The sequence below is a fragment of the Silene latifolia genome, chromosome 11 (assembly GCF_048544455.1).
Source record: "Silene latifolia isolate original U9 population chromosome 11, ASM4854445v1, whole genome shotgun sequence".
In the NCBI taxonomy this organism is placed as follows: Eukaryota; Viridiplantae; Streptophyta; class Magnoliopsida; order Caryophyllales; family Caryophyllaceae; genus Silene; species Silene latifolia.
The window spans coordinates 49,342,697-49,367,404 of record NC_133536.1 but is presented as its reverse complement, the minus strand read 5'-3'; the positions used below and the strand labels follow the sequence as shown (position 1 = coordinate 49,367,404).

The 24,708-nt window shown below is 38.4% G+C and overlaps 2 protein-coding genes across 2 annotated transcripts; one reads left to right on the top strand and one right to left on the bottom strand.

The window, feature by feature from the left end:
* Window positions 1-16,791: 16,791 nt before the first annotated feature.
* LOC141611617 (F-box protein SKIP23-like) lies at window positions 16,792-18,310 on the top strand. The gene has a single exon (XM_074430194.1). It carries the CDS (start codon window positions 16,893-16,895, stop codon window positions 18,162-18,164), a length of 1,272 nt encoding a protein of 423 aa, XP_074286295.1. The 5' UTR covers window positions 16,792-16,892; the 3' UTR covers window positions 18,165-18,310.
* Window positions 18,311-18,872: 562 nt separating this feature from the next.
* On the bottom strand, window positions 18,873-22,941 carry LOC141611616 (uncharacterized). Its single transcript, XM_074430193.1, has 2 exons — window positions 22,671-22,941; window positions 18,873-20,417 (listed from the first exon to the last, which is right to left on the bottom strand). Exons 1-2 carry the CDS (start codon window positions 22,868-22,870, stop codon window positions 19,214-19,216), a joined length of 1,404 nt encoding a protein of 467 aa, XP_074286294.1. The 5' UTR covers window positions 22,871-22,941; the 3' UTR covers window positions 18,873-19,213.
* Window positions 22,942-24,708: the final 1,767 nt, after the last annotated feature.

Genomic DNA, 24,708 nt, shown 5'->3' with positions numbered 1-24,708 from the left:
AAATTACCAATTCGACTAAACTAACATAAAATTGATCAATTCGAATAAATTGAAATTTGGACTAAATTAACATTGTCTACAATTCGAGTAAACCAAATCAATTCAACTAAATTGACAAAAATTAATCGTCTAAAAAATTAATTAAATATAAATCTACTGCGTGTTACGAGCGGTGCTTCTAGTAACCCTCCTTCTTCTCGGTGTAGGTTGCGAAGGACCTGCCTCGTCAACGTTTAAAGCCCTCCTAACTGTAATTTGTCTAGGCCTAGGAGCTCTACCCGTTCCTCTCTTATCAACGGGGTCTTTAGCTTGCAAGCCGCCTTCTCTATGTCGAGTCGAATTTCTGACCATGTGACGTTGATTGTCTTCCTTCCGTTGTAGTCTCATTTTCCCCCCACAACCGTGTAACTTCGGAACCTACACCAATGTCGTTGAGGGTCTAAATGCCAACCGTTGCTTCCATTTCCTTCACCATCTTTGATGTATCTCTATCATATATGGCGAAGGCAGCATCGGATTGTAATGCTAGCCTGAATATGTAGTCGTTCCTCAATGTCACCCCAAGTGAACGCTTAAGGCGTTCCGACTCTCCGGGTGTGTGGTAGCCAACCTGAAGATGCTCATAACCTCTAACCAAATCCTTTCGAAACTGAGTCAAAAATGTAATTATAAGGAATTAACTACACTTTCTTTAACAACATAACACGAATAATATACCTACATAATATTCCTCAGAATTCAAAACGTTGACAAGTAAAATTATACTCACTTGTACCCGTGTGAATTGTCACATTGTAGTTCTTATCCCGTGAAGCCCAAAACGGATGTTTCACCTCCTCGGTTACAACAAAAGAAGAGAATTGCCCGATATTCATATCAATAGAAGCATTAATGTGTATTAGGCCGTACACCTCTTTTTTAACCTTCGCGAACATCTTATTAGTATAAGCTCTTTGGAAGACTTCCTCAACGATGACATTCTTATCGTACATACACAGTTTGTTGTTGCAAACAAAGTTCAATCGTTCTTCCTCCTCGACCTTGACTCGTAGGGCATTTTCGTAGTTGTCAAGGAATGCAAACAAAGTTGTTTGCGGATTAACATAATTCTTGGAGAATCTGTTCGTCTGCTCACTTCTTTGCGTGGATGACATACCTGCGCAAAACATGTGCCTCCAACACAACAGACCCCATGACTCCCCTTTTTCATACATCTCCTTGATCCAGCTATGCCGTCGTATCCCATATTTATCGACAAAAATTTTCTAAGATGCCTCAAAATCATCGATGTCCTTACTCTCATAAACCACATCCCTTAGGTCAGCCTGAATTTCCCGAAACCTAGCAAAGCACCCCAAATTCTTAAAACCATTTCGCATTATGTGCCAAAGATACAAACGATGTGGCTTATTAGGAAATACGGTTTTCACAGCCAAACAAACCCCCCTACACTGATCGGTGATTATAACTGAAGGAGCTCTACCCATACAGTCTAACCATCTCCTAAACACCCAAGTAAAGCTTACGGCGTCCTCGCGTGAAATCAAAGCGGATGCAAGTACAACAGTACTACCGTGATGATTTACACCAACAAACGGAATAAACGACATTTTGTACCTGCAATTTAAACATAAGTATAAGCATTTTAATGTAAATTGAAATCGTATTTTAACCTAAGCACGGTTTTCCTACCAAATTAGCAATCAAAGATCGATAATTACAACTATATAATTGCAAACCCTAAATCGATTTAAACCATACTTCGAGTCAAGTCGTAGTTCATTAATTCAATTTTACATGACTGATAACTACATAATCAACTTGATTTTTTTAAAAAAAAAACTCGAATTCAATAAAAAAAACCGTAATACATTAGGGTTCTTACGTATTTCACGATTCTAATTAAACTACTTAGGGTTACCTGTTACAAAGGCTTCTAATTAAACCAAAAATTCTCATGATTGACTAAAATTTGATTAATTAACTCAAGATAATACTGTTACCTGTTACAAAGGAACGTAGCGTCATAAGAAACCGCATCACCAAATACCTTTGCCATAGCCCTGCAACGTCCATCGGCCCAAAATACATTAACCAACATCCCTTTTTGATCCGTCTTGATTGCATAGTAAAAATCGGGATCGAGTTCTTTCAACTTAATAAATCTTTCTTCAAGAGCATTAACATCACCTTGAATTCTACTACGCCGTCGTTCCTGATTGAGCATGTTCCTCAAATCACGCTCAATGACAGTTAAATTCCCGTGACCACCAACTTCTCTGACCAAGGTGTTAAAGTTTTTAGCAATTGGGATACCGGCTTCATCATTCATCAAGGCTCGTCTCTTAAAATATACATCCCATACCCTGTATCCGACTATTTGCAAGATTGAGATCAACATGATTGTGGTCCAATCTAGCATGCTTGATGACGATGAAATCATCTAGTAAAGTGGCTTCTATGACACATTCGCATGGCTTAAATGAGGAAACGTTAATGTTCTTTTTCCTTGGTTTAGCCGCCCTTGTGCAACATAATCTGACTCGTTTATACATGTAGAAACGAGGCTCACTCTTTCCCGCACCATATCGCTTTACCCCTTTTCCTGAATAGTAATCCAGTAGTTTGCTAGTCCTAATATAAAATTGAAAGCCTTGATTATAGGCATATTGGTAACAATATGCACCAAACTCATCACCATTTACAAAATGCATTCCTTGTGTCGAAGGGTCAAGTTCAACATTGTCGGTGTATCCGCTTTTTAGGAACTTAGCGACCTTCTGCACATACCCTCGACCCCTTCAACAACACGAGATTCATGCAAGTCATCTACAACAACCTCATTTTCGACGACATCCTCATCGTTGTCGACAGCCTCATCGTTGACGTCATCCTCATCGTTGTCGTCACCTCCATTGTTGACAGGTTCACCATCAACACCGTCATCATATAACAATTCATCTAAGCTAAACTCGTTAAAGCTAATAACCTCCTCTTGATTATCCCCGTCCTCTTGAACTTCCACATTATTATCAACATCTTCTAAACTAATATTGTCAAGATCGTCTTCCCAAGGCATATTAAGATCTAAATCCATCTTCAATAACTAATGCTTGTTTTTTTTAAAAAAAAAAAAATTTAGTATCTCTTTGTTTTTCTGTTAACACTTCAACGTTAAGGTACAAGAAAATAAAATAATACTACCCAAAAATCTCAACAAAAACATAAGATTTAGAAAATGGTATTAAAAATTACATAATTTAAGAATAAATTTAAAAAATAATTTTAATTGTATCAAAAAAATTCTTAAAATCATTTAGTTACCCAAAAAATCTAATATGAAAGTAAAACAATAAAGAAAACAATAATGGGCGAAATTTAGGGCAATATAGGAAAGTTTAACTATTTTATGAATTAAGATTATTTAACACTATATAATGAAATTAAATTGACAAATAGATGTGCTGATACCCCTTGCTTAAATGGTTAAACACCCTTCTAATGCATCGCGTGTTCGAATCTTACTAACAACATTTTAGGTTTTATATTTTATTTTCCCCTTCTTCTTTTTTCCCCAAATTGCACGAATTAGGGTTCATCAATACTTAACGATGACGTCCTCTCAGGAACATGTGCTGAGAGGTCCTACATACCTGCAGATTCTGAGTGGAATAGGTGGTGTCCCTAAAGAAGGAATATGGGATATAAGAAGTGAAAAATTGGATTTTAATGATGCTTAATATCCATAATTTAGGGTTTTGGAATGTACGGGGCATGAACAATGTTAATAAGCAACGTACAATAATAAAGTTCTTGAATAATCAGGATATAGGTCTTTTTGCCTTGATAGAGACTAAAATAAAAGCTAAAAATGCTGATAGAGTCATTGCTAACTTCAGTCAGGACTGGTGCATCACTACCAACTCAAATAAGCACAAAGGTGGACGCATTTGTGTGATCTGGAAACCTGCCAAATTTCATATTGTTGTTCGGGATTGTAAAGCACAGTGCATTCATATTGAGGCTACCCCCCTCATCAACAATGCTAAATTTTTCATCACTTTTGTATATACTTTCAATTCTATTGTTGGAAGGGAAGAATTGTGGAAGGATCTAAAATAGTATGCACTACATATCCATGAGCCTTGGGCCATGGGAGGGGATTTTAACTGTGTCATTCAATCAGGGGAAAGACTAGGTACCAGCACCTCTGATGCAGAAATGAATCCTTTCATTGACTGTATTAATGACTGTGGAATGATGGATATTCAATCTATTGGGGCCTATTATATTTGGTCAAATAACCAGCAGCCAACTGATAGAGTATATAGCAGGCTAGATGGGTTTATGGTAAATCAGAATTGGGTTGTTGTTCATCCTCATCTATTTGCAAATTTCTTGCCTGAAGGAGTTTTTGACCATTGTCCATGTGTGGTGAGAGACTCACAACAGGAAGAGCCCCGGAAGAAAAGCTTTAAGTACCTGAACAGGTGGGGGGAGGATAAGGATTTTGTGCAACTCATCACTGATGCCTGGCAGTTTGATATTGCTGGACACAAAATGTACACTATTGTCAGGAAGCTTAAAATGATAAAACTAGTCCTCAAGCAGCTCAATAAGGATTCCTATTCTGATATAGAGAGCCTGTGCACTGAAGCTGAAAGGAGACTTGAGAAAGTGCAGCAAGATCTAATTGGAAATATGGGGGACAAAGATTTAATGAATCAGGAATACGAAGCCAACCAACAGGTACAGTTTCTACAAAAAGCAAAGTTCTCCTTCTTACAGCAGCAGGCCAAGGCTGCCTGGCTTTGTGAAGGGGATGCAAATACAGCCTTATTTCATAGGGTCATTAAAACAAGAAGAGCTAAGAATGCAATGTTTCAAATTGAGGATAGACATGGTTCAAAGTGTACAGATCAGAAATCCATTCAGGAGGCTTTCTTAGAATATTATGGATCTCTTCTTGGGATGAGTCATGAAACAATGAAAGTGAGAAGTAGAGCGATCAAGACAGGGAGAATTTGTGACCAGGCTCACTGGAATATTTTGATGGAACCTGTAACCAACTCAGAAATTAAAGAGTCAATTTTTAGTATCCCAAATGATAAATCCCCTGGGCCAGATGGTTTCACTAGTAAGTTTTTTAAAGATTCATGGAATGTTATTGGGGATGATATTTGTCAAGCTATTAAGGATTTTTTTGTTAATGGGAAGCTCCTTAAGCAGCTGAATGCTACCAACATTACTCTAATTCCCAAGATAGACAGACCTACTAATGTGTTACAATTCAGGCCTATTGCCTACTGCAATGTTTTGTACAAGAGCATCTCCCAAGATTTTATGCAATAGATTATCAAAGGTCTTGCCAGATTTGATTTGCCAAAATCAAGGGGGTTTTGTGAAGGGCATGAGCATAATGGAAAACATTCTCATTTGCCAGGACCTTATTAGACTATATTTTTTTTTTGGTCTAAACCATCCGGTAATCCGAACCACATTGGGCCGACTAATCCGGATTTCGGGGCGTGTCCAAGGATTACGGTATTTAAACCCCTCCCAATCGCAGTTGTGGGGGATCGATCCGCAGACCTCCCTACCAAGCGCAGCCCCATGCTACCACTGCGCCAACCAACGATCGGTACCTTATTAGACTATATAATAACCCCAATGCCTCCCCAAGGTGTATGTTTAAAATTGATCTTCAGAAGGCTTATGACACAGTGGAGTGGGACTTCCTTGAACAAATGTTAAAAAGCCTTAATTTTTCCCCTAGGTTCAAGAATTGGATAATGAGTTGTGTCACTACTCCTACCTTTACTTTGAGTTTGAATGGAGAAAGTTTTGGTTTTTTTAAGGGTAAAAGAGGGCTTAGGCAAGGGGACCCAATCTCTCCTCTCCTATTCACTATATGTATGGAACATCTGTCCAGAACACTCAAGTTTGCTTCTGAGAACTACCCTTTTAAATTTCATCCCAAATGTGCCCAGATCAAACTGTGTCATCTCATGTTTGCAGATGACTTGCTTTTGTTTTGTAAAGGGGACAAGCTGTCTATTATGACCATGATCAGAGCTTTTGGTACCTTTTCACAGACATCTGGGTTAAAATTAAGTCCGGGTAAGTCAAATGCGTATTTTAATGGGATGAAACAGAATGATAAAGATGAAATTTTGGCAGTGTCTGGTTTCAGAGAGGGTGAGCTGCATTTTAAATATTTAGGAGTACCTATCCAAACCACAAGACTCTCAAAACAAGAGTGCAGGGGCCTTATTGAGAAAATTTGTGCTAGCATTAGAAGTATTGGAGCTAAAAAATTATCTTATACTGGGAGACTTGTCCTAGTACAATCTGTACTTGCTACTTATTGTTGGGGCTGGTGTCCTCTACAGTTAGTGCAATAACATTTAAATCTCTAAAAGGATCAAAGGGTATGCTTTTGTATTATTATCAGTTGGTCCACGTTTATCAATAACGGTTGGCTTGCTAGATAAGTTTGACGTTATTGTCATACAGATGGCGGTGATCAACTGGTCCCTAAAAGTCACACCTATAGGATACGTTTGAGAGATGTGACGGTATGAAAATACAGTCATGTTTATGCCTAATATGACTAAGCAGTTAGTCGGAGTTATTGACTAATAATTAGTCAAACGCGATGTTGAGATATTTTATTTAATACGGATTAAATAATAATGGCTAAGGCGAATTAAGTAGTTAATTCGTAAATTAAATATAAACGATTATATTTGATTAATGTATATTGAATAAATTAATTATACAATATTGTCATTATCGGACATGTATTATTATATCGACTAATTCATGTTACTAGATGATATTCTAATAACCGATAACCGATGACGATTTATAATAAAATCGCGTCATATACATTTAGCATTTTCGAGTCGGATCACGAGTTAAAAAAGAGGAAGTGGAAGCCCACTTCCCCATGAGGCTCTCGGATTGGCCGAAACAAGGAGAACAAAAAGGAGAGCTTTCTCTCCTTTTGTAACCTAATTCATTTTGAAAGAAAAATTAGGGTTTTGAGAGCATTTTTCCTCTGAAAATCCTAGATCTCACATCAAGAAAATTCACAAAAGCTCTCTCAATATTGCAAGGCAATTAGAGAGCAATTCTAGCACAAGGGGCATAGTCTCAGACGGTTTTGGGTGCAACGATTAGGAGGAAATCTACGTTGATTTCTATCTTAGGCCGAATTCTCAAGGATCCGAGGTTAATTCTTGTGCTTTATCGTTTTCTATTGTTTTTCGTTTATGACATTTTATCACATGTAAAATTTGCGTTATAGTCCTAAAATTTGAGGGTTTTATATGGATATTACCCCACAAGTGGTATCAGAGCGAGGCCACGTAAATTTTTCTTTGTGATTTTCATCAAACGAAATTGAATCGATATTTTTTTTTGCATAAAATTCCGTGCGGCAGATTTTTCTTTTATTGTCTCGGCAGTTTTGTTTTTTTTATGCAAACCGTGACATTTTTTTTTGCATTGGTAATCGTGCCACACGGCTTTATGCTGATCAGACGATGTTTTGTTTTCGATTTGTTCTTTGCATATTGTTTTTGTAATCGATATTCATTGCAATATGTTAAAGTTTTATCAATTGTAGTTTCAATTCTATACGGATTAGGTTAATTTGCAATTGGTAATTTTTGTCAAATCGATTTTGCGAGGGTTTTTGATGTTTGGGAATTTTCCCCCCTTTTTTCTTGCTCTCGGCAATTAGCTAAAAAAACAAAAAATAAAAAAAAATAAAAATAAAAATAAAATTGTGTACTGTTCACGGTCAGGCCGTGAAAGAAAAAAAAAAATTCGTGTTTTATTTTTTTTCGGCCATAACAAATGCACAATACGGATTTTGTGCATTCGCTTGATAGTGAAACGGTTCACTCACGTACCATTTAGTTATTTTAAAGCAATTTAAAGTAACGGATTATCATGAATTAAAATTAAGTTGATAGAAGCGGTTTTGTCGCATAATTTTAATCGTTAAAAGGTGGTTTGGATAAATTTAACATAATTACGGAATTATGTCACGAATAAATTTGTTTTAGTTGATGCATTTTATTTATCGTTATTTTGAATGCCTTGAATGTTTTTTTTATTATTACGTATTTAATTTTACAAACGGTTGTAACTTAGTGTGGCCTTAGTAGAACGTGTTACCGTAATGATGGAACACGGTCTTGGTTGTATTTTGAGATCTTGAATCTCCGTTTTGGTTTTTCCTTGTAATTACAGTTTTTTTATTTAGAATGTAAATAGGTTTATATTTTGTAAATTTTAATTGTAATTTTGAGAAGACCAAAGATGGAGATCGGATGCTCACTCCCGCTGCATGAACAAAGATGGAACATCAAGACAAGCTTCTCGGGTCCAACGGTGGATTCCAAAGGTTTATTATGTTCTTTTTACTAGGATAGGCCACACTAGGAATTTTTATTTACGTTTTGCATTCTTTTATTTATTTTATCGTAACGATAGATTGCATCATTTTCCGCCTAAAACCAAACCACCTAATAATTGCATGAAAACTGACTCATATAGAGGTCACGCGTTAGTTTTCTTTGATATACAGATATCACATGTTTTTAATTAAGCCATCACCTAAGTTAATTCATTCACGTAATGCTAGTTTTTCGTTCACTTAAAATGAATTAAAACTAAGTTGATGGGATCTTCCTCGTATAACCAAAAATTGAGAATAGTCTTTATAGGTCAAACTCCAATGAATCCCTTCTTCGTCGGTAGGCATAATATGACCCCTTCTACGTCGGGTAAGTTGGAACTGATTGACCTATTTTATCTCAACACTATGGTCACTCGTACGATCCTGTGATTATGGTGGACTATAGATAAGATTTACGGAAATCTATCGACCAAGAGTTCTAACGATAGAACTAGCTAAACAGTTGGCTTATCAATTTACGGAAATTGAGTCTTGGGATCACTTGTATTATTCTTGAGGGAGATCAATTATGCAAGTGCAATGAGTCTACACGATTAAAATGAATTTTTAATAGACTTAAATCACCTCGATGAGTTGCTTATTTCGTTTTGTTTTTCCTTTCTTTTCAGTGTAGATCACGATCACTTAAACTGCTAATAACAAAATGGTGGCCGTCTTGACGACCCAATGCCAAGTGCCACATTGGACCGTGAGTCCCGGCTTCGGATCTTCATGAATCGGATGAATCGTCAACTTGATGAAGAATGATGGATCAAACTTCGCGGACTGGGAGGCGGCATTACGGAATGTTGCCGCAGCTGACGGGAAGCTCAAATTTCTGACAGAGCCCATCCCGTCAAACCCAGGTCCCACGGCTGGAGCTAACGAGATCGCCATGTATAACGATTTCGTCATGGAAGCGGGTGCGATTAAAAACGTACTCATTTTTGCAATGGAATCCAATTTGCAGAAACGCTTCATAGCCCAAGGTGCAAACAAGATTTTCACCACGCTCACTAAGGAATTCTCGAAAGCACCGAGAATCGTGACCTATGAGCATACCACTCGCTTCTTTGATGCGAGACTCCAGAAGGGCCAACCGGTTAGCCCACACATTCTCAGCATGATTGAGAATGTCGAGAGACTGGAGGCGCTTGATTGTAAAATCAGCGAGAACATCGTGATTGACCGCATGCTTCATTCACTCCACGATGGTTTTGCGCTCTTTAGAGCGAATTACTATATGAATGATTTGAAGAAAAGTCCTCATGAACTACACTCCCTTCTCGTACGGACCGAGAAGGACATGAGGTTCAGTGGGAGCTTGAAACAGGATGTTCTCGTTGTGTCAAACAAGGGCAAGGGTAAGGGCAAAGCTCAGGCAGACCTAGCGGTAGGTAAACCGAAGTTTAAGAAGTCGGGATCAGGTAAGAGTGTGCCTGGTGAGGCAAGCAACTCATCAGGCGCGACAAAGAGCAAGACCGAAAACATGGAATGCCATCACCGCCACAAGATGGGCATTGGAGGCGTACATGTCTGTTTACCATGAGGACATAAAAAGGTCGCGTTAAACCTGTTGGTATGTCTTCTTCCTCTTCTACTTTTATTCATATGATTGAGATTAACCACGCAAGTTACGGAACTTGGGTACTACATCTTGGTTGTGGTTCTCATCTGTGTAATCATGTGCAGGGGCTCCGAAACATCGAACCCCTCGTAAAGGGTGAGGTGGACCTGCGTGTCGGGAATGGAGCACGAGTGGCTGCCGTCTCGAGGGGAACATACGTGATCCAGCTTCCTAGCGGATTTGAGTTATTTTTATATAACTGCTATTATGTACCCAGTCTTTCTAAAAACATTATTTCAGTTTCTGCACTTGACAAACTTGGTTTTTCATTTGTAATAGAGAATAATAGTTGCATTTTCTCATTACACGATATGATTTATGGCAAGGCAGTCTCCACGAACGGAATTTATGTTTTAGATCAGACCACCGAAATATTACACGTAATGAATAAGAAGTTAAAGGTCGGTGACAAAGATCAAACATACCTATGGCACTGCCGTATGGGACACATTAATGAGAAACGCGTAAAACAGCTCATAAAGAATGGAGCTATCTCGGCCTTTGATTTTCAATCATTTGGCACGTGTGAATCATGTCTCATTGGTAAGATGACTCGAATTTCCTTCAAAGGTGTTGGAAATGCGCTGCGACCTATTAGGACTCATACATACGGATGTGTGTGGACCTATGTCAATCACCGCACGAGAAGGCTATAGGTATTTCATCACTTTCACGGATGATTTAAGTAGATATGGCTATGTCTACTTAATGAAGCACAAAAGTGAATCTTTTGAGAAATTAAGGGAATACCAGAATCGGGTACAGAACCTACTGGGTAGAAAGATTAAAACACTGCGATCAGACCGTGGTGGCGAGTATCTTTCTCACGAGTTTGATCAACACCTCAAAGACTGTGGGATTGCCTTACAGGTAACTCCACCTGGAACACCTCAGTTGAATGGTGTGTCCGAACGGAGAAATCGAACACTACTTTATATGGTTCGATCCATGATGAGTCACACCGTGTTGCCTGACTCATTGTGGGGTTATGCTCTTCTGTCAGCTGCTCTAATACTTAACCGAAGTCCGTCTAAAGCTGTTGACAAGACTCCATATGAACTATGGAAGGGAACAGTCCCTAACTTGTCCTTTATACGGGTTTGGGGCTGCGAGGCTTATGTCAAGTGGAGACACGAGGATAAGCTCGGCCCGCGATCGGTCAAGACATACTTTATAGGTTATCCTAAAGGAACGCTTGGTCATTACTTTTATTCGCCAACCGAACAACGTGTATTTGTTTTGGCTAGTGCGACATTCTTAGAGAAGGAATTTCTCGAGAATGCAAAGAGTGATAGAACCTTCGAACTGTCGGAGATTCCAGAACCAAGTACCGAGCAACCATTGGAGGAACCAGTTCCTTCAATCCCGGCTGCGGTTAATATTCCTGAGGAACCTATGAGGTCGGGAAGAGTCTCTATTCCTCCGGACAGATACATTGGTCTGGTCGAGGAACATGACATAGATGACATTCTACTCTTAACGAGTAGTGAACCCGCAACCTATAAAGATGCCATGACTAGTTCTGACTCAAAGCTATGGCTTGAGGCCATGCAATCCGAGATGGACTCCATGTATGAGAACAACGTATGGGATCTTGTTGACTTACCTGCTAAGGTTCGTCCCCTTCAATGCAAATGGCTTTACAAGATAAAGCATTCTGTGGAAGGTCAACAAGATATCTATAAAGCACGACTAGTTGCTAAAGGTTTCACCCAAGTGCCAGGTTTGCACTACGACGAAATTTTTGCACCCGTAGTCATGCTGCGTTCCATTCGGATTATCTTAGCGATTGCCGCTTTTCATGACTATGAAATTTGGCAGATGGATGTGAAAACCGCCTTCTTAAACGGTTTTTTGGGGGAAGAGTTGTACATGGTACAACCCGAAGGTTTCATCGATCCTGAACATCCTAAGAAAGTATGCAAGCTTAAGCGTTCCATTTATGGACTTAAGCAAGCTTCTAGGAGTTGGAATCATCGTTTCGACCAAGTGATAAAAGAAAATGGATTTACTCGATCGGTCGAGGAACCATGTCTATATATCAAGTCGAGTGGGAGCAAGATTGTCTTCGTAATATTGTATGTCGATGACATACTCCTGATTGGGAATGACATACCTCTCTTAACCCGGTAAAAGTATGGTTGAAGAACCATTTCCAGATGAAAGATCTGGGTGAGGCACAAAGAATTTTGGGCATCCGTATCTATCGAGATAGATCACGTCGGATGTTATCTCTCAGTCAGGAGTCTTACATAGACAAGATCCTAGAGAGATTCAGCATGACTAACTCCAAAAAGGGTTTCTTCCTATGGCTCCAAGGGTGCATTTGAGCAAGTCTCAGGCACCAGAGACACCGGAAGAGAAAGAGCGCATGACACGGATTCCTTATGCCTCGGCTATAGGATCAATCATGTATGCCATGATATGCACACGTCCGGACGTGGCATATGCATTGAGTATGACAAGTCGATTCCAACAAAGCATCCGGATGAATCACATTGGATGGTCATCAAGAACATTCTTAAGTACCTACGGAGGACTAAAGCTTGGGCATTGACTTATGGAGGCGAACAAAAGCTATGCGCAACCTGATTCTGTGAGATGCTAGCTTCCAAACGGATCGAGATGACTCAAAATCTCGGTCTGGATTCGTTTTTACTCTTAATGGCGCGCAGATCAGTGGAAGAGTTCCAAACAAAGTGTTACAAAGCAGATTCTACGACCGAGTCCGAGTACTATGCCGCGTCGAAGGCGCAAAGGAAGCGATATGGATGCGTCAATTCTTACAAGGACTATCTGTAGTGCCTAGTTCGAATGACCCAATCACCATCTATTGCGACAATAGAGGTGCCATCTTCCAAGCTAAGGAGCCTAAGTCTAGCAACAAGTCTAGACATGTACAACGGAAAGCTCATCTAATCCGAGATTACGTGGAGCAAAAGGAGGTAGTGATAGAAAAGATTGCTACTGAGATGATAACATAGCGAGATCCTCTCACTAAACCATTACGACAAGATAAGCATGAAGGGCATGTTAATTCCATGGAAATTAAACGTGTTCCTGAGTTGTAGTACTCTTTTATGGATTAGATTCATTCTCTTTTGTACTCTATACGACATCATCGTTTTGGTATTTATATATTCTGTTTTTCATGTGGATTTGTACGACAATTTTGAACACCACAAAGTGAACTGAACAAACATTATATTTTTGGTCCTTAATTGCCCACGTGAGTGATAACTCGGCAATTATTTTGTGACGTTGGTTGATGGTGGGTTCAACAAGCCATAAGTCAAAAGGTTGACTGATCAATCACAGAGGCGATTTATACGGATATCTCGTAGGACACAATTGTGACATCGACGTGGAGTCCTAAATGTTTTATAACATTCGGTGCCAGGTCGTGGATAGGACCTCCATGGTGATCCTAAGAGTCGATTCTTTAGACTATCGACTGTCTCTTGAGACTAAGGCAGATTTTGGGTGACTTTGGTTTCTTTCTCATGGTCATCCGTAACAGGGGGCCAAGTAGATTTTTTTCGGGTCATTTCATCTTTGTGCTTAGGTCGGAAGGAGTCGAGTTGAAGGAAATATTCAGCCTTTATCAGGTACTCGATATTTCTCGGGGCCACTCGAGGAGTCAGAATCGAAATGCATGGCCATGCTCGAATACGAATTCGTTTTATCAGTTGAGTTACTCTCTAGTCGGGGAAACCACTCTTGATACAGATCGATTGTAAAATACGACCTTTGCGGATCCGGATCTGCAAATTGTTTTACATTGAGTGGGAGAAATTTTAAATGAATATGAGAATCGGTTATCGCACATACACTTGTACGGACAAGTGGGAGTTTGTTGGAGCCGTGTCCTCCAGTTAGTGTGGATAACGTTATTGCACATACACTTGTACGGACAAGTGGGAGCTTGTTGGGGCTGGTGTCCTCTACAGTTAGTGCAATAACATTTAAATCTCTAAAAGGATCAAAGGGTATACTTTTGTATTATTATCAGTTGGTCCACGTTTATCAATAACGGTTGGCTTGCTAGATAAGTTTGACGTTATTGTCATACAGATGGCGGTGATCAACTGGTCCCTAAAAGTCACACCTATAGGATACGTTTGAGAGATGTGACGGTATGAAAATACAGTCATGTTGATGCCTAATATGACTAAGCAGTTAGTCGGAGTTATTGACTAATAATTAGTCAAACGCGATGTTGAGATATTTTATTTAATACGGATTAAATAATAATGGCTAAGGCTTAATTAAGCGATTAATTCGTAAATTAAATATAAACGATTATATTTGATTAATGTATATTGAATAAATTAATTATACAATATTGTCATTATCGGACATGTATTATTATATCGACTAATTCATGTTACTAGATGATATTCTAATAACCGATAACCGATGACGATTTATAATAAAATCGCGTCATATACATTTAGCATTTTCGAGTCGGATCACGAGTTAAAAAAGAGGAAGTGGAAGCCCACTTCCCCATGAGGCTCTCGGTTTGGCCGAAACAAGGAGAACAAAAAGGAGAGCTTTCTCTCCTTTTGTAACCTAATTCATTTTGAAAGAAAAATTAGGGTTTTGAGAGCATTTTTCCTCTGAAAATCCTAGATCTCACATCAAGAAAATTCACAAAAGCTCTCTCAATATTGCAAGGCAATTAGAGAGCAATTCTAGCACAAGGGGCATAGTCTCAGACGGTCTTGGGTGCAACGATTAGGAGGAAATCTACGTTGATTTCTATCTTAGGCCGAATTCTCAAGGATCCGAGGTTAATTCTTGTGCTTTATCGTTTTCTATTGTTTTTCGTTTATGACATTTTATCACATGTAAAATTTGCGTTATAGTCCTAAAATTTGAGGGTTTTATACGGATATTACCCCACACTTATCATAACTATTGGGCCATGATATTTGTGATACCCAAAGAAGTCTTGGACAGAATTGATTCACTCTGCAGGAACTTCTTGTGGGAAGGAGAGGCAGAATATACTAGAGCTCCAATGGTATCATGGGATAAGTAGGTCTGTACCCCAAAAAAGGAAGGAGGGTTAGGCCTCAGGAATCTAACAACATGGAACATGGCTGCTGTTGGTAAACTAGCATGGTGGGTGAGCAATAGACCTGATAAACTATGGGTCCAATGGGTACATCATATCTACCTGAAAGGGGCGAGTTGGGGAGAATATAACCCTACTATGGACTCTAGTTGGAGTTGGAGGAAAATTTGTTAGGTTAGAGACACAATGAATCAAGTTTTCACTTCAGAGGACTGGAATGGCGAGTGCAACATAAGACGAAGGTACAATATTCTGAGAGAAACCAAGCCTGTGGTTTCTTGGTTCCATCAGGTATGGACATCATGGACTGTGCCTAAACATAGAATGATTGCTTGGTTAATTTACCAGAATGCTCTAAACACAAGGTCAAAGCTATACAGATTGGGGGTAAGTGATAGAGACACTTGCTGCATCTGTGAACATGAACCTGAAACTATCCAACACTTGTTTTTTGAGTGCGCTTATAGTGATAAAATTCTATCAGATTTGGAGATTTGGTCGGGGATCAAGGTACACAAAACAAATACTCTACACTGGATAATAAATTGCAGAGGTACTAGACTTAGGAAGCGTATTATTAGAGTAATGATGAATGCTTACCTGTACTTTATCTGGCATCGTCGGAACATCAGCCGGTTGGAGATGACCCTGGAGAAACCTCAAAACGTTGCTCTGAGTATTTGGAAACTGGTACAAGAGAGATGCATCCCTCTTATTAAACGGCCTATGGGGGCTAAAGATCGGATGTGGGTAGCTCGATTTGATCAAACGGTAAGATGAAAGGATGGAGCTGGTAAGGGGTGAAAGTTGGAGGAAGGAGATGACCGTTTTTTGTTAAGCTTTGGCTTCTATCTCATTTTGTTTAGAGTTTCTTTTGATGATATGTTTTGGATATGAGCCGCATTGATAGTGGTCTTAAGTTGAACTCGGTTGGCATCTTTGTCCAGCCTTTTTTGTATATCTTTTATATATATACAATTTTACATTTTACCAAAAAAAAAAAAATACTTAACGATGACAAACATCTAATTACATACTAGATCAATTTCAACAATTTCACGAATTTAATTACGGTTCATAATCATTTGATTAATCGAATTAGGGCTAAATTTATGCACCTATTGACGAATTAGGGTTCATCATTAATTAATGTGAAAAAAAAATCGCATTCAAGTTCAAAAATTTCACGAATTGAATTAGGGATGATATTTAATTGCATGAACGCTTTTGATTATTGTATATGGATTATTAATCAATTTTATTAATCGAATTCAATTAGGAATTGATTATTCGGATAAAAATTATGGTTCAAATAATTAGGGGCTTTTCGAAAAATTAAGCAATTATAAAATAAGGATGAATAAATCCACGACTCTTTGGCACATAATGCAAAATGGAAATTTAGAAAACTAAATCAAATATAACAAAAATAACCATAAATAATGTTAGCTAAGTGTAGTTAATTAATTAACTATACATGTGAAATGACTAACCTAACCCTAAACCAATCTAACCTAATTTACCACAGTTTACCACGTGTCAAACAACTATTGATTTGTGTACAAAATTTTTATATACCATGTGCTCTTAAGCGGTTAAAACAAGGCTTATAAACGACGCACAAGTTGCTTAAAAACCACGCAGCAAATTGATTTTAAATCAACCCCTTTATAAAGCTATAATCAATCACCAGTAACCAAAATTAAAGGATGAGCTTCAGGATGAGTTTCAAAGAAGAAATTCCAGACAACATCAATGGCGAACAAGGAGGAGAAGAAAAAGAAGGGCAATGGCGGAATCTAACAAACGACGTTTTAGCCCTCATTTTAGAACGACTCAATACAAGGGCAGACCTCTGTCGTTTTCGCTCTATCTGCCAATCATGGAGATCATTCGCATCTCCTCCACAAAATCACGTATTTTTCCCTCTTTCTCTCCCTCCTCTACACTCTAATTCTCGCAAATTATCTCTTTCTCCAACCCTAATTTACATCATCTCTCCAAAAGATGATCAACAACAGAGGGTATGGCTTGCGAAAGTAGCTGAAATTGGGGATAAAAGATGGGATCTTTTGAATCCATTAACAAAGGAGAAGCTTTATTTTTCATCTGGGCTTTTCAAAAACCGGATTAATTTACTGGGTTTTCGAAATCTTGAGGTGGGTCGATCTTATCGTCTTCAATTGATTGATAATTTTTCTGAAGATAGTAGATTTGATTTTGAAGATTTTAGTTCATCAATTTCTTTGAAAAAAGTTGTTGTTAATGTTGTTGAGGATCAAGTTTCTGTATTAGGGTTGAATACTTATGGTGAAATTGCTATTTGGAATAAGGGTGATGAGAATTGGAAGATTATTGAAATTGGGGAGAAAAAGGAGAATCAATTTGATGAAGTTATATGTTATGATGGACGGTTTTTCGCAGTCGATCGAAGAGGGAGGCTTGTGACGATTAATCCGACGACAATGGAGTTAAATGAAGTGGTTAAACCAATGGAGGATTGCAATGGGATGTACATTTACCTGGTTGAGGCTAATTTTAAGCTATATATGGTTAATAAGATTGTTAATCCGAGGCCGGTTAATTACTATGACGATGAAGAGGAAGAATGGGTTGTTGATAAAACGACTGTAGGAAAGCCACTTGGGTTTAATGTATATGCCTTGAATGAGAAGGAAAAGAGTTGGGAGAAAGTGCAGAGTTTAAAGAATAAGGTTTTGTTTGTCAGCCGAGATGCTACATTTTCGGTTAGTGCAGAGGATTTGGGTTGGAGTAAGGGGAATTGTGTTTATTTTGAAGGATTGACGGGTTATGATGATGAGGCTGATATGAGGTTCGGGTTAAATGCCGGGGTTTATAATCTTGAGTATGGTGGTATTACAACGTTGGATTCGGTGCCTGAGTGGACCGAGATTTTCTGGCCGCCTCCACGCTGGTTCTTGGGTAGTGATGATTATGTTGAGGTTGAAATGCAAGATTAGACAATTGCTATATGTGGATTATTGTTTTTCGGAGCGCTTTGATTCATTTACTGTGTTTAGTTTTTGTTTGGCTATTGTATATCATCACTTGGTAATAATAACTTATTATTATGCAGTTTTACACAGTTCATTATGTTGGCTCCAAATCTAGACCCTTTTACCTTATTCTGGAGAGTATTTATTTATTTTATTGTTCAGTAATGAATTGATCAAAGCTATGTTTCTGCTACGGAACACTTGTGTTTATTTTAAGGTTTTAGTAATGAATTGTTTTTTCTTTCATGGGTTGTGATACAGAAAGCAGGTTTAAATGCTTCCATGGCTATTAGAAACAGTTCAACTACTTAAGCATTGAAATGAAGATGTGTTCACTTTCATACCTTATTCTGAGGATGCCATTCTTAGTTGAATACTGTGTTTATTTTATTGTTTGGTAATGAATTGATCAAAGCTATGGTTCTGCTACTATCTATTCCGTCTCTACTTTGCCACACACTACTAGCAAGCTTACGGTGTAAGTCTCATTTTTGTTGAACCTTAATCATACTTGGGATTGCATTTTGCAGTCAAGGTATACTCCGTATAACCTAGTGGATTCTGTAATGGGTTTAAATGCTCCCATGGCGGTTTGGAAAAGTATTGCAACTCACTTTTGTTTCCGGTGTAGGCAGCTACGCAGTAATTAAGTTTCCTCAGTTGCATGCTCTACACTGAACAAAGTTCTACACATCTACAATAGGCAGATAACATTACAACATTTTAAAAAAAAAAGACAATTTAGCTTTCTCACAAAATATGACATTTTCAACATGAGCGATATTGAAAAGTCCTGATGATATGGATTGAAGAGACGGACTAATTGATAAAAATAAAAGTTCCACAAAAAAGAGAGACAGGGATTGTTTCCAGCAGCAAGTAAAACGGAAATTGGGCTTTCCACCATTAAAAAGGCAAAAGGTTGCCTCTTGATGATTATGATGATGATGATGTGCTAAGAGGCTCTCATGTGGTTGGTCAACCTTTGTTATGATACCGTTACCTTGAGAGAGTTATGATTTTAAGATTTCCATTCCTATCGTATAAACGCCCCTGAAAACACCATCGTGAAGCAACTGAGTAGCCGTGCCTCCAAAAAAGAACTCATCAGACTGTTCGTATGAGAAGGGAACCTCGCACGTAGCTGTTTCTATCCAGTAAGATGATGTAACCTTCGTGAATGGTGGCACATTGATGCTGTACCCAACAGTATGATGTTCTGAAAGGTCCCTAGTCTGTCCCCAACCGCTTCTAACATCACTGGTGACCTCATTGGGAATTTGAAGCCCGTAATGATGAGAAATGACGGGAATTTGTCCAGTGAAATTAGCCTCGATTCCTGAGGGTTGCGAAATGCTACAACTGAATGTCTGTTTATTCGTAACAGTGTACGAAATTGTCGCCTGTGACTGGTTGGTAATGTTGGTTTGGTTGTCAAACACTTGCGACCACACCTTTTCAGACGCTCGGTTGTAGACTCGACCCTGGCGAAACGCCTTGATGGTGACCCTGCGCTTGTTGGGTTTGCCTGCGTCGATGGGTAAGAGACACGCGTGAGACTCATCTGGTGAGTCTGTTGCAGCGGCCAAGCAACTTGTAATGCCGGTTGAGTCAGTAAGTCTCTTGCAAAACAAGTAGTTCCCGCGACAACGCAAGGCAATTCCTCCCCCACTAGGGATAGTGCTCGTCGGTTTAGAGGGGACAACTTGAAACAGCGTGTCTTGTTTGGCCGGATTGGAATCAGCAGGGTAGTCGGCCCAAATCCATTCGTAGTACGTGCGACTGAACCGTAAGAACTTATCAAGCAGCATATGCTTGAGTCTGATGTCGCCATCTTGAGTGACTGATGTCTCGAATCCCACGCCTCTGTGTGTCGGGACTTGAATGTCCAAAAAATGAAGATATCCCTGACTATGGGTGTTGTGACTAAGATACTTGTCATTATCACCCTTGAACATCACGTATCTGGGGATCTTCACAAGAGACTCATAATCAATGTACTTAAATTCAGAGGGTGCAGAGTTTTCGACGGCCAAGTAGTAGGGAAATGCTTCTTCAGCGGGTCGTACCACAACATTGAGTCCGCTCCTCACATGTTGAAACCTCACCCAATTACCTGAATTCATATATGTTTTGAACAGCGTACAACTCTCGTTTGAGGAATCTTCCACGGGATTCTTAGCTGATGCACTTAACCACGGTTCAGTCTCCAATTCCCTGCATATATGTTATTACCATGAGTACACTACCAGGCGGTCTCCACATTTACAACTCTGCAGTCTCATTCGTAGCTGAATTATCAAACGCAAATTCTTATTTCAGACTAACACGGACAAAATGTTGCCATTTTTTTAAGGGAATGTAACTATTTAATGAATCAACCATAACTTGTATTTATAAGAGGGAAGGTAAGAGGTTGAAAATGTGAACGCAGTGCATCATAAATACGTCATTATGTCTTCAATGATCAATGATGGACAAAAATTGGAAGTAGATAGTTCGGTTCACAAGAAACACTTGCTCTTCCCTAAGAGTAAGTCCAATGATTTAGTTTAGGGACTTGTTTGTAATTTTTAGAAATTGCAAGCTAGTTGCTACACACGCCTAAACTAGAGCTGATCATGGGCCGGGCCTATGCGGGCTTGGGCCGGGCCGGGATGATAAAAATGACCCACATGTGCGGGTTGGGCTGGACCGGGCCAAATGAGAGGGCCTATTTAGCGAGCCCAAGCCCGGCCCTTATGGGCTAAATCGGGCTTTTGGGCCTATATGGGCTTTTCGGGCCCTAAAATTTACGACTTACCAAACGAGATAAGTAGTATAATACCTTCAACTTGTACTTTAAATGTGCACTTAGTATAAAAAATCGTACAAAGTATGATGAAATACATATGAATTAATCTCCAAAAATAGAATAAAAGACAATCATCGACACATTATAATGCTTAATCATATCTAGTAGATATGATTTATGTTACGTGAACATCGCTTTTAAATCTCAATAAATATATACCTGAGTTTATAAGGAATTATATATAAAATTTACGCTACTTAAACAAATTTTATAAGAAAAATATTCCTTAATTAATAAATATGGGCCGGGCCGGGCCAAAATTTGGGCCAAATGCTTGGCCCAAACCCGGCCCAAAAGTACATTGGGCTTTTTTGAGCTGGCCCATGGGCTTTTTTGGGCCAAAATAAAAGGCCCAAGCCCTTCAAAAAAGTGGGCTGGGCCGGGTCGGGCCAATGGGCTTGGGCCATTTGATCACCTCTAGCCTAAACCATTGAAATTGGCCATGTAAACTTGCTTAATTTAACCAACTAGTTTCATTAAACTAGTAGCCTATATGACCCCACAACAAAAAAACAACCAATAACAATTTAGTTGGGCATTTTCTATTATTCGAGCTATTATAAATGTTAAGCTAAACCATTGTAAATACTACCATATCCGTATAAAATGTAAATGAATTAAATATTAAATATAGTATCTTATATGGGTAGATGGTACAAGAATTTGTCTAGACAAAGCAAAAATATCTTACACGAATTTTTTATCCAAATCCGATCCGAAATCCGAATATTTAGATACCATTTAAATTGGATAACCGATTTGGTTTTTTCGGTTAAACTGGATCAGATGTGTATTGGAAAATTTTCAAACCGGATATCCGAATATTATCGGAATTTTAAAAAAGTAAAAAAAAAAATTCATGTTTAAACTTGTTTGAAACTTTTTCTTTAGTTTTTAGATTTAAAATTTCATGAAATTTGTAATAATTAATGCTTCTATTATATTTTAGTGTTATCAGGTAAATTATGCAGTTTTAAGACTTGTAAATTGTGCGTTGACGGCGTTATCATGTATTAAAAAATAAGAAAAATGCAAAATGGACTGAATTGTCTTTGTGAAACCAACCAGACCATGTTGACTTTTTCTTGTATATAAAATCCGATCGGATCTAGATCTCAAAATCTGAATATCCGATTCGAATATCCGAATCCGGATTTGGATCCTTAAAAATCATAATTTGAAAATCGAATATTGGATTCAGATTTCAAATATGAATTGGATATCCGGTTTTGCTTAGCTCTACTAGACATTCTGCGTATATTTTTTTCCTCATCTATCTATTTGACCTTTATTGTTGAAGACGAATAAGTCCGTCTATATGTCCGTCTTAAACAAACCTCTGCAATAATTATTGCGTGAAACAGACTCACACAGTAAGACGATTACATTAAGGAAATGTTAGCCGAGACAGCCTTAAATTAACATTAAGATTGGAAATATAATCAAGTACTCCGTAAGACATAGAGAGAAATAAAGTAGAGTTAGTACAAGTGATAAAAGCATTTTTACTCCAATCTTAAGGGTGAGGATTTGATTCTTGCCTGAAATATAATGCGCTTATGTGAAACAAAAAATAATACAATAAATAGAACAATGACTAGCCGGCTGAGACTGACCTGGCCCAGTAGTGGTTGTGGTAACAGGATCTGAGATGAACTAAGCCATTGCCAACCGGTTCAACGGCGAACTTAGCGGTGGGGCTGAAGACACCTTCTTTAGGATCATATCGCAGAAGGCAATCAGGGCCTGTAATGCTCAAGTATCTCACTGGACTAGTGTCCTTGAGTGAAAATACTACCACTGATGGCAATGCCATTTTTGGACTTCATTCTCTGTATATCATTCTGTTAGAAAAAGTGGAGCAATATTACCGTAAATAATATTATAACAATATACAACAATATAAAAACATAAAATAAAATATATAAAGACGTAAATCAGATAACAATAATATAAAAGAGAGTAGAGTAGAAAGATGTAGCCTGGGTCGAATCGCGCTAGGCGCTTTCCTAAGAGAGATAACGCCTCCCCTGCACTGGTTACCAAATAGTGCGTTCCTCTCCCAAGATACGACAACCCGTTGGACTCCTTCGGTAGCAGCAAGAGGAGCCCCCGAACCAATGATCACCCAATGCTCAATAATAATAGTTTTATAGTAGTATAAAAATAACTTGACAAACATGATTTATCAATATAGAGTAAGCGGCTTAAAGCCAATGAAAATAATACGGAGTAGTGTCAAAACATAGTGCTAAAGCTTTTCTTGTAAGTCGTTTAAGAACCTCATACAACTATCTTTTTAACACCTTAACTCATATAGGCAAGTACACCTTTTATATATATGGGATGTGCATTAATCCCCATTAAATAGGAGGAGTAAGAATAATCTGAACGTTGCACAAACGTTTTACAAGCAATATGATCAACCCTCTTTAAAACACATTAATAATGATTGTTAATGTCCATTACTCCACCATAATAAATAGCATTGACCATGTACAAATATACTTTGTAACTCATCAAATTAAATAGAGTTAATAACTCAATTAAACTATTTAAACTATTACTTAATCAAATATTAAAATTCATAATATAATATAATTCTTAAATCACAATATTTTCCAACAATCCCCCACATGATTTAAGGATTTAAAAACATTTTAGAATAATAAATAATATTTAATAATTCAAAAATAAAATATATTGCATAGAAATAATAATAGTGAGCATATAATACCGCGTAATAGGTGTAGGTACCTTTCGGGTTTGAACCAACACTTAGTGTAAGTGAGCTTGCACTCGAAAGAACCGTAGTAGTATAAATACTTTGAACTAGGTCCCTTAGATCAAGCTTGGACTCACCACACACACGGTATGGGCAATCGATCAGGTTCTATCAGTGGTGCGCGTTAATGGTCATGCGCAGGTATCTTGTATCATGAGTGTCTCTAGGGAGTTGCCCACGTCCCATAGTAGCGACCACACTACCAACACTCACTAGGTGAATCCTCCAAGGGTAGGTGTGACATCCACCCCGCAAAAAATTATGCCTTCGGATTCATTAAGAGTCAATGCTCAACCTCAAACCGTCACAACCAAAATCATTGAGAGCACCTCATAAAACACAAATATCACACTTCGCCATAGGAATGAGACGCGGATCAAAATTAATAAAATATCCGCCAAACAACGGTGCTCTCCTTAATTAGCCCACCCACAGCTTCGTTATTACCCGTTGAACTTCTTTCATGGGATCTCCAATCTTTGAAGACGGGTTTCCACTGCGATGGCTACCACATGGGCAATAAGTCTCATTCCCCTCGACGATTCAAATCTCATAATTTAAGTACGTACTTGCTGGCCAGCTTTCTCATAAATGGATCCGTGATATCACTTTCTGAATATTCAAATAAGATCACCATCATGATGGAAAAACACGTGTCTCAAAGACCACATCTCAAATATCAAATTTCTCACTTTCTCATCACGCTTTTCCTTTTTAGCTTTTAGCTAAAACTCCATCAACAAATAATAACGGAATATGAGGTATATATGTGCTCGGACAATATAAGCATTTCAAATGCATAGGCTCGGACAATATTGGCTTATGAAAAACGTCGTAATAACTCTTTAACAATTTCACTTCCATGCTCG

What these genes read in the sequence shown, in the direction of transcription:
- LOC141611617 (XM_074430194.1), top strand. Translation starts at nt 16,893, where the DNA reads ATGAGCTTCAGGATGAGTTTCAAAGAAGAAATTCCAGACAACATCAAT.
- LOC141611616 (XM_074430193.1), bottom strand. Translation starts at nt 22,870, where the DNA reads ATGGCATTGCCATCAGTGGTAGTATTTTCACTCAAGGACACTAGTCCA. An exon ending in CACAACCACTACTGGGCCAG is followed by an intron (nt 20,418 to 22,670) that starts GTCAGTCTCAGC and finishes ACATATATGCAG; the next exon opens with GGAATTGGAGACTGAACCGT.